Source organism: Lepisosteus oculatus, chromosome 11 (assembly GCF_040954835.1).
Source record: "Lepisosteus oculatus isolate fLepOcu1 chromosome 11, fLepOcu1.hap2, whole genome shotgun sequence".
Classification (NCBI taxonomy): Eukaryota; Metazoa; Chordata; class Actinopteri; order Semionotiformes; family Lepisosteidae; genus Lepisosteus; species Lepisosteus oculatus.
Window position 1 is genome coordinate 31543683 of NC_090706.1, and position 14886 is coordinate 31558568.

General features: G+C 35.3%; 1 protein-coding gene across 13 annotated transcripts in view; it reads left to right on the forward strand.

The window, feature by feature from the left end:
- LOC102695531 (teneurin-2) overlaps positions 1-14886 on the forward strand; it is an 822495-nt gene that overhangs the window by 644543 nt on the left and 163066 nt on the right. For 10 of the 13 annotated variants that reach the window (XM_015349967.2, XM_015349971.2, XM_069196089.1 and 7 more), the window contains one exon: positions 14105-14329. The exons of the other annotated variants lie outside the window; for them this stretch is intronic. In XM_015349967.2, the coding sequence (XP_015205453.2) occupies positions 14105-14329 (225 nt within the window). The remainder of the gene's footprint in view (positions 1-14104; positions 14330-14886) is intronic. 13 annotated transcript variants of the gene reach the window in all.

The following is a 14886-nucleotide window of genomic DNA, read 5'->3' on the forward strand; positions in this document are numbered from 1 at the left end:
TAAAACTGTTATGTAATAATCATATACTGTATATGTAAAATATACAGACGGCTCAATTACAGTATAATAACAGGTAAAGGTTCATTTCATGCTGAAAGGTAACGAAAACAGTATTTCTTTTGAAGAAAAGGAGTGAACCTTTACCAGTTTCTTTGCAGCTTTTGCATACTTATGCAGTTATCTGAGTTACTGTATTTGAAATAATATTCCATGTCCTGGACTGTTTAATATACACACCCAAAGAAGGCTCCACAGCTGAAACGTTGTGTTTCTTTTCTTCTCTTTTCAGCATGGAATGAACCTTTACTCGTTCCTTAGTATACCAATATGCTTTTTTTTTAAATCTTGGGGTCTCTAATAGCCCTGTACAGGTATTTCCTTCAGGTGACATGTTAGACCAGGTTGTTGAGTACTTGGTCATTACAAATCTCAGGGAACTTTTTAGGAGATTTGGAGTCTTAACCCCAGCATACCGGCTAAATTCCAAGTCAAGCTTTGTACTCCCTATCTTTTTCCTTGACTTTAATTGGTGATGTATTTTCTCACTTCTCCCACTGATCTCCTGTGTAGTGTGATTGCTGGCACATAATGGCTGCTACATGTCACACAGGTGGGGTGCAGTAATTTAGCAGTGAATGAAGTGGGTCCTCTCCTATACTGTATGTAATGCACATTTTGATCCTTTTGGATGAAAAGTACTATATAAATGCAATTATTATTATTTCTGAAATGCTGCAACCCATGTTTAGCCATAATACAGTGTGTACTGTATCTACTGTAGTATATAAATATATTTGTACAGAGAGATAAGATGTGCTGAAATGAGAGCAGAAGGGAGGAATAACAAAAGTAAATTAGCAAATGGAGAGAGAGCTTAAATGCAACTATCATTATTACCAAAACACTGGACTCCACATTTTGTTGTACCTATATAAAAATGTATTACAGAGGTATAGTTTGTCAAATTGATGGAGTAGAAGGAAGAAATAAAAAACTTAAATAAGCAGATGAAGGGATGGTATTCTGGAGCAAGAGCTTAATTTGATCTGTTTTATCTGAGCTAGCTGCTGGTCATTTATTGTGATGGTTTCATGAGCCTGCATGTTCCTAAACCTTTCATTCAGTGAACAATTTATTGTCTTACATTCTCTAATTGCAGTGATTTCCATGGAAACCTTAAATTAATGTTTCATTTGTAGATATAGAATGAAATGTACTGTTGTAATCATGTTACCTGTGTATTAAACAGTATCTGAAATGTACTTTAACAAATACTGTATGTTATGTTATGTATTAAAATACAACAATTTTCTCACTATAGAATCTCATATATATTAGAGAATACGCTGTGTTTAGCTGGAAATTATCTTGGCTTTCAAGATAGGGTGCTAAACTTAATTTTGCAAGCTCCTTATGAAATTAAAAGAAGGCTGCAAAGCTTTGACACGAGTACCAGACTGACAGTGTACAGACTTCCCTGAATTGTGTTGAAGAATAAAAATGTCCCTGGTTTAAGAAAACAAAGACATTCCACAGTTCTCAGCTTGTAACTACTGTAGCTATTTTTGTTTGGTTAGTTTTAAAATGCTTCTCTACTTCCAAAACAAATTTCAAACTTAATAGGCTGGCACTGTTTCGAAAAGAATTTTTTAGACCTTGCGTGAAAAGGCATTTGCAAATCATAGTGCCGATCCATTTGTACTTTCACTGTCCCGTATTTTCAAAGCTCTGACTTGCAGAAAAAGGCTTTCGAAATACTGACTTGAAAAGGAGCTCGTTTGAAGTTCGACAGCCCCCCGACTCCCACCCCATCACCACAACCCCCTCACTTTATTTTTTGCCGTCTGCTATTTATGATTGGCGATATGTGTGTTTGCTGAAAATTGGAATCATTTTCTGAAGAATTGGAAACTAATGTGGATTCCTGGAAGGAGATAAAAAGGCAAAACATTTACATAAATGTGGACACGGATTTGGAAGCATTGCTGTACTTACGTCTGGAAGGGAAGGACATGCATATAAATAAAATACCGTGGCAGAAAGAACAGTCAAATGCATCCACCCATGAAAACATAAAGGGAATAACTTTGGAATCATCATTATAAGAAAATGCAAGAATTTTTCAGGGATCTGCCGGACAGTGAGAAACAAGCAACAATGTGGCAAAAACAGTTCTGAAAAGTGATACATAAATATGTTCTCCTAGATTCCAGCCATATTGTAAAATATAATAAGTAGGAATGTACTGTATATGATTTAGCGAGTTTTTGTTGAAATGCCTTTTCAAGAATAGCGGTGTGAAAACAACAACAAGAGTCCTAATTTATATGGAAATAGTTCTGCCTTAAGTAGTTTCCAAGTAACCTCAATGAATCTGACAAGGAGAGGGAATTGGGAGAGCTGAAAATGTAGGCTTCGCTGGCCTGGAACAAGCTCCTTTCCATTGCTCTTGAACTGAGTGTCTGCTGAGGCATAGATAGCATGTCTCTGTTCTTAATTAAAGGGCAGAAATGGTCAGAAGTGTTGAAATTGGGTTGATGGGCAGCAATCACAATATGGTTAGAGCTGATCTCAATCATTACTGAAGCATTAAATCATTGCAAGTATATGTGAATTTCTTACTGTCTGAGGTTGAAATCAAAGTAGAATACTAATATTAATTATTTCTAGCTGTAGTTATTGGTGATCTTTGCCTTTGCAGACACTGTAATCATATGACAAGGGAGACGAAGAAAATTATGGGAAGATAGGAAAATGTCAGAGTATAGGTTAGTTTATTCACTTTGATACTAAAGTGTGAAGAATTATCAAAAACAGTTGCTTACTTAATGTTACGACCCCAAGTGTCTAGGGGTAAAGGGGTGTAACATTTAGGATAATTCTTTTGGAAGCAGGTGGGTTTTGGTGAGGGACTAGGAAGCGTGATAAGGGTAAGAAACTACAGTGGTGTCAAAGAAAAGAAAATAACAAACAAAATGGAGCTGGCTAGGACAGTGAGGGAAAGCTAATCTGACTGCAAAAGAAAACCCGAAACACACGGTCTTCGGCGTCTTCAACACCCTAGCTAACCTGCACTGACTACCCAAAACCATACAAGACAAATGGCACTCACCCGTACTAAAGTGTGTAAGTGTATCCAACAACCTAAGCTAACCTTATATACAAAAGTTCACAAAAAAACACAAGTGAACCAGGAATACAAATAAGGGAAAACAAGAATAAACAACAGGAGCAGGGTACAAAAGAACACAAAATTTGAACATGTAACACTGGGGCAAGGTAATGACAAAACAAGGATGAATACACAAACAAACGAAAGTACAAATAAACTAACGTAAAACCAACAAAAAAACAAAGCCGAAGCTATACGAAAATACACAAACACAAAGCAAAACAAACCAACAAGCGAAGCCGAAGCAATAACCAGAAGCAAAGCGAAGCGATAATCAAAACCAAACGGGACCAAAGTCAAACGAAAGGCCTTTTCTTCCTGAAAGCCTCTATGTTATATAGTGAATAAAATATGTTCTGATTGGCTGAGAGTTAATTGATGATGACTTCATACTGAAAATGTGGTGTGATGGTGGGCCAATGGGGAAGGGAGAACAATCAAGGGTCAGCAGTGTGGAGATAACAGAAAAAACACACACACTGGGACGTAACACTTAATTTTTGCAACTTTTGGATTTGTACAAATATTTATTTGCATATAATGCTAAAAACTAAAAAAAAATAAACAAGTGCATTATACAGCATATTGAAGGATATAGTATACACCATGAAGCTTAAAAATTGGAATTTGGAGGGAAAATCAGTCTCTACGTCTAATCATATATTTAGTTTCCTGTTTGCACATACAGTACACACACTGTAGGTTATAGTCGTGTACTGTTTGTCAGTCTGTGCTCAATGTTCTGAGATTTCAATATCTGGACTACCACCCCTCATCCAACTATATTTTATTTTAAAAATGCCTGTCACCAAATATGTGTATATTTACTAATTCACTATTCATTGCCTTATGTTTTAGGGAAGTCTTTGAAACTGTGCATAAGTGATTTATTAGAGTAGGAGAAACTGAAGGTTCTTCTACTCTTATACAAAATATTGCTTATGTTTTTTGGAATGCGCAGATGTGTAATAGCTTACTGTATGTCAAAGAACTTATAAACACTTACTACCTCTATTGTATTATTTACTTTTTTAAAAAACATTGTAATTAGAAAATCTGTCCTTCCATAATTTTTACACACATATTACAGTATTACTCTTGCTACTACTGTTGTTTTCTGTGATTATGCCCATTATATTGAAAAACTGACTTCTGATTTGGTTCATCTTAGAATATATTAGTTGGGTTATAATTTTTACATATTTGCTTAGGTCTGTTTGTTTGCATAGTTGCATGCATTCAATGTAATAATCGATAAACAAAGTAGATAACACAACACAGCAAATATAGTATAATACATCTGAAACTTACAATATGTTAGCAGAAAGATATTACCCTCCAGGAACAGATAGACACAGGTGCCTAGTAGAAGGGCAATTACAATGTAAATGTAGAGAGAGGGATCATTCAGTATCACAGACTAGAGAAACACAGATACTGTAAGCATATCTACGTACATGATAGGCAGTAGACCTAGACAGATAATGGTGGGAGGGAGTCAGAGTCCAAGTGTGGGGTAGCAGTACTGCAGTTATTTGGAAACAATGACTGAAAATGGGGCGTTGAAGCAGTGGATGTAAAGGGTAAGGTTAAGTGCAGTTGAGAGAGGAGATGATCACAGGAGCTGTCAGACTAGGTTAATACATTTCAAATCTTTGTACACAGAGACTGTCTGTGTATTGTAATGTTTCAAAAGTTGTTTGTGGAGGCTAACTTGCTGCCCAGACAATGTATGACATTGCATCACAATTGCAGAAAAAGAGGATTAAAGGGAAAAAATCTGTAGGCTAGAGAACATGTTACAGTAGCTTAGAATCTGACGTTTGTACATCAAAGGGTTCTTTTTTTAAGGAAAACTGATATGATTGCCTGTTTTAAGCTTTGAAATTGTAAGTTTCTTTTTTAATTAAAAATGGCTTATGATTTCATTTTTAACATCACTCGGGCTTCACTAAGCATGAGTGAAAGAAGAAATGGGAAATGTTGTATAATTACTGTAGATAATTATTCACAGGTCACATCTTTGAAAGCATGGATAATTGGAACTTGCATTACAAGTCAAACCAAAGCAAGTCGAGGCCTAACCCTATCCTATTATCATTATTCCCATTTGTTATAGTGCTCGGAAGATGCTCTGTAAGCTAAATCAGATTTTAAAGAGAACAACATCCTTGTTCAGAAGTCTTAACTTGTGCCAGAAATGTTTTTGGATTATTAGTGAAACAGTACTTACAAGTCACTGTTTAATGAAACTTTGTCCAGAAATCTCATTCCATAAAATATGGTTTTTAGGGGGGGGTTAAAGCCATTTGAAAGATTGTGGGGACTTTCTAAACTAAGTCAAGCCCAGTAGTGATGTGATCCTGTGTTAGCCCACTGGTCATTATTTCTGATTGCTTTTCTTGAGTGATGATATAACCTCTCTAATGTTTGAAATTATCAGGAACACTTTAGGGTGAGGTGGTGGCCATAGCAGAGAAAAGATGTAGTCTTTCATAGACATCAAATCCATTATTTTAATATGAATATGTCCTTATAAACTGCAAGAGCCCTACAATTACCATTTAATTATGGCAATCTTTTGTCATGAATAAATAAGTATTGCAGGGCTTTTTGTTTTCATTGTTACATAAATAAGGGTCAGTTAGTGCAATAATAACTGCATTGGCAGCCCCAGTAATAGGCTTTAATACTTCTAGTTTATTCTTAGCTCTTGAAAAATTAAAGAGTCTGCTGTGAAGGCTGAGGTTTTCATTTCTATTGTCAAGTTAAAGCAATCAAGTTGTGAAAAAGACACAAAAGCAAAGAAATACATTACAAGAGAGTCCGTGAATTCAGCAGAACAATTATATATTTCTACACTATGTGACAATTTTAGCAAATGTTATTTTCCTTTTTTTTTCTCTCATGGGTTTTATCGGATGGCTTACCCTTGCATTGTCCAAGCTTTTCTCATCCTTTCACTTTGTTTGTTACAGGTGCTTTTAGCTGTGGTGCATTGCATTAATGGTCGGCAGGAGAAAAAAGAAAGTGCAACAGATATGGGATGATGAATTACTGTCATTATGTTTGTAATTTGTCACGTTCCAAATGACTAGCTTCCAGCTGTCTCCTCTTCCTTCTTTGGCCACTTGTTCTGCAGTGGGCAGATGGACAATGAAAGTGATACACCAAACACAAACTGAGCACCCGTGAACCAGGAAGCTTTAGCTATAGAATGTGGTCTGTTCACGATAAAAGAAAGGCATTTTCTTAATATTAGGCATTACTCTACAGGTTTGCATTTTCTCATTGTTAAGCCGCTCAATAAGGAAGAGACTCAAAACACTTGCTAAATGCAAAAAACAGACTCAGACTACTTTCTCGAGTTTGGTGCCATGTAAAGAAATAAAAATGTTGTATTCTAACAAAAATATTTCAGTTATCTTTTTAAAATAAATAAGAAACATTTCATCTTGTTACCTTCTATAGTGTTGTAAAAAACTGCAAGAAATTACATTTTAAATAAACATTTATTTGCTTTATTTTATTTACTGAGCAAAAATATCCCATATTAGTACGTTTAATACAGTATCTTGATTAGCTGCATTTGTTGCCATATGCTCTTTATTTTATTTTACAAACTATATCGTCTTTTGGACACTTGAATTTAGTTATGTTGGTATTGCAGTGATCTGAGGCAGTTTAAGACAGAGCTGAATCATATGGCCTCTGCATCACACCAGCTGCACAGTGACTTGTAACAGACATCATTCTGTGAGCAATAATGGACTGTGGTGGATGAGCCTGAATACCGCACAGGTTAAATGCAGGCAAGTGAAGACCTCATTTTTTTCTCAGCCTTGACAGCAACCCCTTAAAGATAATACATCATATCTTGTGTTTGTATAACTCTGATCTGCACAGGCAATTTGCTGTTTGTATAAGAACACTTCCTTGTTAGGTTTTTTGTATGTTGCTTATAACAAATTTAATCCAACACTATGGAAACGTTGAAAAATACTGTTTTGGTATCATTGTTTGTCTGTAAAGAAAATAAACCGTACCACCCCAGGAGTTACTTGAAAGATCTATTCTATAGAAAATAACACAACACACACTAAGCATTGCAAATATCTGAAGAGCAGGCACTCTGTCTATTCGAACTCTCGCATGTTCCAAGCCGGTTGAATTTTTTATTTATAGTTTATATTCCATTTCCTTTATGAATGCTAGACGTATCATTCATTGATATGGTTTGTAAAATGGAATAAATACCTTGTTGGAATCTTAGTTAGTCTTTAATGTATTTCTCAGGGTGGGGTCTACACTGCAATGAAAACTGTGCAGTGATACATGCCATTGGCATTGAATATCTAATATCATGCCGTTCTTATCACATAAAATACACAAACCTTTTTAAAATTGATCCAGCATACTTTTTTAACTGAGAGGTGTTGAATTGTAATTACTATACATGAAGTAATATAGTTGATCCATTACACATCAGGGCTTTAATTGTAGAATCATATCAAAGGGAGCAGAACATGTTTTTCCAGTTTCATAACACATTAAAATTAATCCCTTTCAGTTCCTCGTTATGTAAGTAATATTGCAACAGATACAATTTTGTTCTCTTTTGCTTGGTAGGAAACAATATGCTGGGTTAGAAATGCCCTCAAAGGACAGACTTTATGGTTCTTTGGGGTCAAAGCAACAGTTTGGAAATACATGTTAATCAGAGCTTTACAACAGCTTCTTTTGTGCTTTGTGAGAGAATGGCCAAAGTTTGAAGGACATAAAATTCGTAATCTGGAAAGGCACGTGCTCGAACCACCGACCCTTATTACAAAACCTCATTTTAATAACATAAAGCAATTTATAATGACCTTTTAAATTTTGGGAAATAAATTACAATAGCTAAAATGCCCTCCAGACTAATTGCGTAGGAAATTAAGTCCCATAATTGCTGTTGGCCATCTAAGGCAATCATTATTACTTCTTTCTTCTAATTAACATGATTTAACATTTTAATTGCTCCTCATCATTATATTTTTATTGGGGTTTGTAAATAATAGCTGTAAAGTTTAAGCAGGGTTGCAGCCATTCATTAAGCAGTAAATATACCAACCCCCCTTCCTAAGACTAGGTTCGAAGTGAAGGTGTAAAAAGTAAGTTTTACTGCAGTGGTTGTTCTCATGCTGCACCTTCCTAGTATGTCTTGGTGTATTTGGTTAATAATCCAACAGACCTTTGCAGCAAGTGAGAATGACAGTGCATCTCAGTGGAATCTGTGCTACTTAACAGATTTCAATTAAATGAGATATTTGTCAATTTCTCTACGGGCTCTTGCTGACCAATTATCTTTACATTACAGTGAAATCAAACCAATAAGTACACCTTTTCCCTCATGCATGTGTAAATAACCTTGGTAAGCTCAGAGTACAGAAAACTTTTTCAGTGCATTAATTATTGCTACAGATAATGGAATTAGCATGATGAATAACAGCATTTACTCGTTTTCTGAGGTGTGGTTTTCAGTTTCTAAAATCTTGTTAATGAATACATCAACACCACTTTTATGATTCTGCTATATTAATTAAATAGTTCTAATAAATGAAAATACATTAGAATTGCTCTCAAAAAAATGTACAAGGATTGACAAAACTATGCTTTTGGCAAAATCAGGCATTCCAAAATGAGGAATTACAGTATGTGGGATATATTATATCAAAGATACTATGAATATGATGCTTTTATATTTTCATGTTCAACTCCATCATGTTTGTAATAATTGCTCAATAATGACCTAAAGTTTGGGTATTATTATGTGACTAAATTTGTTCAATGTCATTTAAAAATGAATCAAATTTAAATAAAATATTTTAATACTGAATCACATCGAAATGGACTGTTATGTGCAGTACTGCTAGGTGCCATAACCTTTCTGAGATATTAGTTTAAGATAAACTGGTGAAATCCATGATAGGATTTTGAGTTTACAAACAAAAAAAAAATAATGCTTGCTAAAAATGTTACCCATAAGCTACTGAAAATCGGGCTTGCAGATGTAAATCTGGCAATGCAATCCTGCAGTAGGAGGTTGTTAATGAAAATAAGAGTAAAATCAAAATGCCCAGATGAACCTGGTGGCAGCTCTTCTCAGTTTGCTTTAACATTATGAAAGCAAACAATAACTCCAAAATACTATAGGTATACTGCAGTTTTATTTCTATGTACAGTACATAATTCTTTTTACTTTCAATTATGTTTATTCAAAGAAAAAAAAAGCCTGCAATGCTTAATAATTCATTTATTGAGAATCTGAAAAGATGTTTTGCTTGTATGCGGTGTACAAGAAATGGATTGATAATTAATTCACTTGTTGTGCATTGTTTCAGCTACCATTAAATAAAATTCACTCTGCTCTACTTAAGGAAAGTCTAGCCTGACTTTGATTGACTCCCAGTAAATTGCTTGGTAGAAAACAGTTAGCTCTGGAGATAGAGAAACTGCAATCAACAATGAATGTTTCATTTATTGATTGACAAGCAACAGAGATGGTTGATAGTAAGATAAATTGGTCAACAAGCCCCTGTTTGACAGCATCTGAGATTCAGAAATTGTTCTCGTTAATTTGCTGAAGAGGGGGGCACTGTCATTTAGACAGACAAGTTTGATTAGGATATTTTCCCTTTTAATGAGTGTTGGGATTCTCATATGTATGCATGCAAGACATGAGCACTCTCCCAATTTGACTGGCAGGAAGCTCTGTCTTTAGGATTGCTTATTTAACAGTGTTTCATTGGGTTATAAAAATGTAAATGGAACAAGTACATCTTTTGATATCGGCAGGCTTTATGAATGTAATTATGTGAGTGCATAACAAAAGTAAATTTGAACATTTCGGGGCTGATAAGAAACTCCATTCATTTCCTACTGCTTGCACAGCAGTAGAGTGTTTCTGTTACTCCCATACGGTTTGTACTGGTTGATAATCAAGTCCCCTTTAGTTTTGAAAATTTTATTGAGGGTCTTCGAAGGAATGAGCAGCCATTTGCTTGTACAGTATCTCTGGTTTTGATCCTAAAATTAAATTGAAACATTTTATTAGGGCTAATGTTTTTGAAAAGAATTGTTCTTTATTACTTGGCAACAAATTACATGACTGCTCACTGGTCCTTAGAGAAAAAGTATTTTAGAAGGCTCTTGATATAGCTCGTTTTCAAACATTTTATGAAAGAGTATTCCAAAAATTTAATTTGGAAATGTCATTATATTACTGCAGGAAGGCATCAAACATCAGTGGATCAGTGTAAAAACTTGGCTAGGTTTTAAACTGGGCTGAATAATGGATTAGCACAATTAATAGTCATAAAGGAATCATGGTATTGTATTGTAAGACCGGACACAACGGTGGGAAAATGCAGCTCTGATTTATTTTTTTTCTTTCATGGTTCACTGTGAAACCTGTTTGACTATGTGGGCTCCAATAGATTTGCTACGGTTACTCTGACCTTATTGTTGGACTAATGAGATTAGTTTCCATACTCCAGCTTTTTTAAGTTTCATGTCCTCAGCTATTAGCCAGTTGAATGAAAATAGGCCCTTTTATGTCCATTTTAGTGTGTTTTGTATTCCAAACAGGGAATTTCGTAACCTTAAACCTCAATTTCCGCAAATATTTAAAACCAAATCATTTATACAAACTCATATTTGTCATTTATTTTGCATTAAAGAAAATAATGGAGAAATGTGGGCTTTGGATGTTAATGCATTTTATTTATCTGCACACCACTTAACAGATTTCTTTGTATTCACATCTGATAGTGGTTAGAAGATATGAATTTGTTACTGGTGTGATGTCCTGAAAATTATAATTTCATTTTTGTGAGATGTCTTAACCTAAAGAAAACATTTTTGCGATCAAATGAAAGGGGGCAAGTTTGGCAAAAAAATAAAGATAAGAATTTGCAAAGGATTTCGTGGACTTTATATATTCCAGTTAGAAAACTATAAAATACACAACACTCCATAAACAGTATCTGATTTTGCACCATGTGGAACAGAAATGGAGTGTTGAAAGAAGTTCATACATGATATCAGAGTCATGTACAAAAATAGATATAAATTATTAAAAGCTTAAGATTACTTTTTGTTTTTTTTTTGTTTTTTTTCTTAGCTTTTTTGTAATCCTCAAAGCCTTGGTGAAACTTCCACCCTTGAAAGTGGGAAAAAAGCATTAGCACTTAGGGTGGAAATGAGACTACCATGCCTTCAAGGTAACCGACACTGATGCCTAGCTTCCCAGCTAGTAATTACACCTCAAATTTTCACTTGTTCATTATTGAAGGTGTGATTTTTCCCACCTACCTTCTGGCTTGCACTGTGTGTGCCATTTTAATTACTGTACAATCACACAGGCCTGCTTTCTGAAAGCTCTTGATCACGATCATAATAGAGGTGAATGAATATAAACTTGGAAAAGGCATGCCAGACATTTTTTGCTTTCCTCATAGAAAACCATCCTTACTGGATGCGTGAGTCTATTGGAGTTTTTATATTCAAAAATGCCCAGTCAGAAGGACTATAAATGATCAGATTTAAAATATATTTTCTGAAGAATTATTTGACATTAACATGCAAATTCAGTGCTTGTTTTTTTTCAGAGTAATAGTCATTAGTTCGTCGTGCTCATTCATTATAAATAGTGCCTTCAAATATGTTATTTCAGATTTTAAGAAGAACATTTAGAGAAAAAGAACAAAATCTTAATGTATTTCGGCTTTTGGCAAAAACGAAAACCAGAATGTTGTGTTTTGTGTTCTTTGATGAAAAAGCTGGGCTAAAGGCACTGTTGCTGAGTGTATTCATTCGCTATCCTTTTACGTCAGTAATAATACATAATAATTACTCGCATTTGTATGGAGCTTTTCATTCCAAAGAATCCCAAAGCACTTCAGATATAGGAGGGGAACCACTTCATCTAGCACAGAAGAACAGCACCTATCTGCATTTCAGGTGCAGGCTGGAAGATGTGCTGCTGCCATTATGTACCAGGAGGCCCACTATACAATAGATCAGGTGGAGATGTAAGATTTACTTTGCTAATTGAATTAAAGGAAACATTTAGGAAGGTCAGATTATGTAAGATGGAAGGGGAATGAAACATAGAAACCAGTGTTAACATCCCTACTCGTATCAGCAGTGTCATAGGATCTTTATTGATCCTTATTGACAATGCATTACAGTATATGAGGTACATCACATCCTAGAGCAGTGTTACCCCTATTACCATACTATGGCTTTTTTTGTTCCAGTAGGAGGAGTGACACTTACTGGTCCACTATGCAAAAGACACATTAAAATGACAGTTTTTGACAGTTTGACATTTTTTGCGGTTGATTACATTTATCAGCTTTTTTAAACAGGGAAGAAAGATCAAACACCAGCAGTAGAAACCAGCTCGAGCCCTGTCACACACACCAGCCCCAGCCACACAACACCCATTCAGTAGTCAAATTATTCATTTTCTCATCTAATCCAAATCTCATCATCGGTCCAGAGTCAAGTACAGGACTCTTCAATACCTCACTTTGTACTCTGAAGGTAATCTGGTGAGGTGAGGAGTAATGAGTTCTGATGGGAGCAGGTCTTCTCTTGCATCAGCTTCCTGTGATATTCACACATCTACATTTTTTTTTATTTGGCATTAGACAATATGTCCCATACAAATAATATATCACTGGATTAGTGCTTGATTGTTTAACATATTTAAGTTTTTTTTTAAATGTCAGGTAAATTACTGTGATACCTGTGTAAATAATCTATTATTATTGCATTAACATCATGGACCTGAGCATTGTATGAGAGCCATAGGAAAATGTTGTAAAACTGAAACACAGTTTTAAGATCCCTTGTGAAGGGTACCTGGAACTAAAAGGAAAAAGGCATTCAGGTCAGGTTTCAGGTTCAAAACTGACAAGAGACTACGTTCACCATCTGCTGGCATTTAGGCGATGGATTGCCTAATTAAATTAAAAAGAAGACAAAAAAACGTTGATGTCAGGTATTTTGAGCTCAGTGTAAGTCTATAGGTAATTAAATCCTCTCACCACAATTTTCTTGCTGGGTGTACTCTGAATCTCCTGAATGTTCTTTTTTAGACAAGCAGGTATAAAAGTGCAGCAGATGATGGTGTTTCATATGTTATTGTCTCTTAGCAGGGTTTTGCGCTTAAAAGATAACTGTTAACAGGGCATCACGAAGCAGCTGTTTTCATTAAAATGGTATTCAAATATGAGTCTAATAGCTTCAAGAGCCTCTTCAGGAAAAAGAAAAGAGTGCCTCATAATTTAAGGTTAGGTTAACAAAAAGAGTGCTGAAAGTTGGATGTATGCACCTTTTTGTTGCAGTTATAAACTGTATTCCAAGTACAGTATGTTTCTACTAGGAAAATTACATTTGTTTAGATAGGGATTGATAAAATTAGTTTCTAAGTCAATATATTAACCACTTGTACTGTTTTACAGCTTGTGTCATGGAAAATGTCAACACCATTTATTGCTTTTTAACCAGTATATTTTGTTTTACAAATATGTTATACAACGTTATGATATTGTTAAAAAAATGCAGTCCTGCCACACCGGATTTAAAAAAAAAATAATGCCATGTAGGTTTATAACATATACAGTTATTTAAACCTTCAAATGAGATTAAAAAAATATCTCTTTACTGTTATTTGTTTGTTCTATAGGGGCAGTAGATATTCAAATTTAGTGAAAATCTTTAAAAATTAATAGCTCAATACATCCAAGTTCAAAGCTGTAAAAATGGTTCTTGAAACTAGTAGGCACGTGCATTTACAATTACAATTTACTTTGTTTCTGAAATTGTCTACACTCGCTCCATGTCATCCATTGATAACCTTTGACCCCTCTATCCATTCCTCAGGTCGCCCCATTCCACCCACTCCTGCATCAAGCCTCCTCCCTCCTGCCCCTGCTCCTCCCACTGGCTCCCATCACCCTTCACCTGGTGGCGTTAGAGATTGTCAGATGCCGTTGCTAGAAAGCAACGCTTCCCACCCCATCCTGGAGTCCAACCCTGATGACGAGTACTCCCCTAACACATACCTGCTGAGAACGTGTGCTGGCCAGCCACAGCCCCCCAATCCTGGTAAGAAAACAAGAACTCTCCAGTACCTTTCATGTCGGGATATCTGATTTTAAGGCAAAGTTCGTAGCTACTGTATGGGCCGGTGTCTATTAAAGTATCTCAACAACTGACTGAGTGTGATGCTTGAGTACCAGAGTACAGAGCAGCCATTTCTATATCTGTATCTACAGTGTGTACTGTATCCGTCTAAGTGTTTATCTGTCTGTCATTCAACCATCCATCTTTCCATCCTTCCAGTGCAGCTACTCACTGAGGTTCAAGAGTCTTATATTTTTCATTGTTTTACTCTTTTGGTTAAAATTTCCCTTGGTTAAAATTTTCCTGAAAGCAATTCCATAGTGATGTTTTAGATTTTTTATGATACCAGTATATCCTCTTAGATCTTTATTTTGTAATTCAAAAAGTGGCCTTTTATGTTTTTGGATGTGTAGAGAGGAATAATGATATTAGTGATGATTTAACTTGTAAATGATTGACAAATGTGATAGATTAACTGCCGCTACACTATATAGACTATGCACCTCTACGGCAGATAAACAGTATGTAGTTCATCTTGG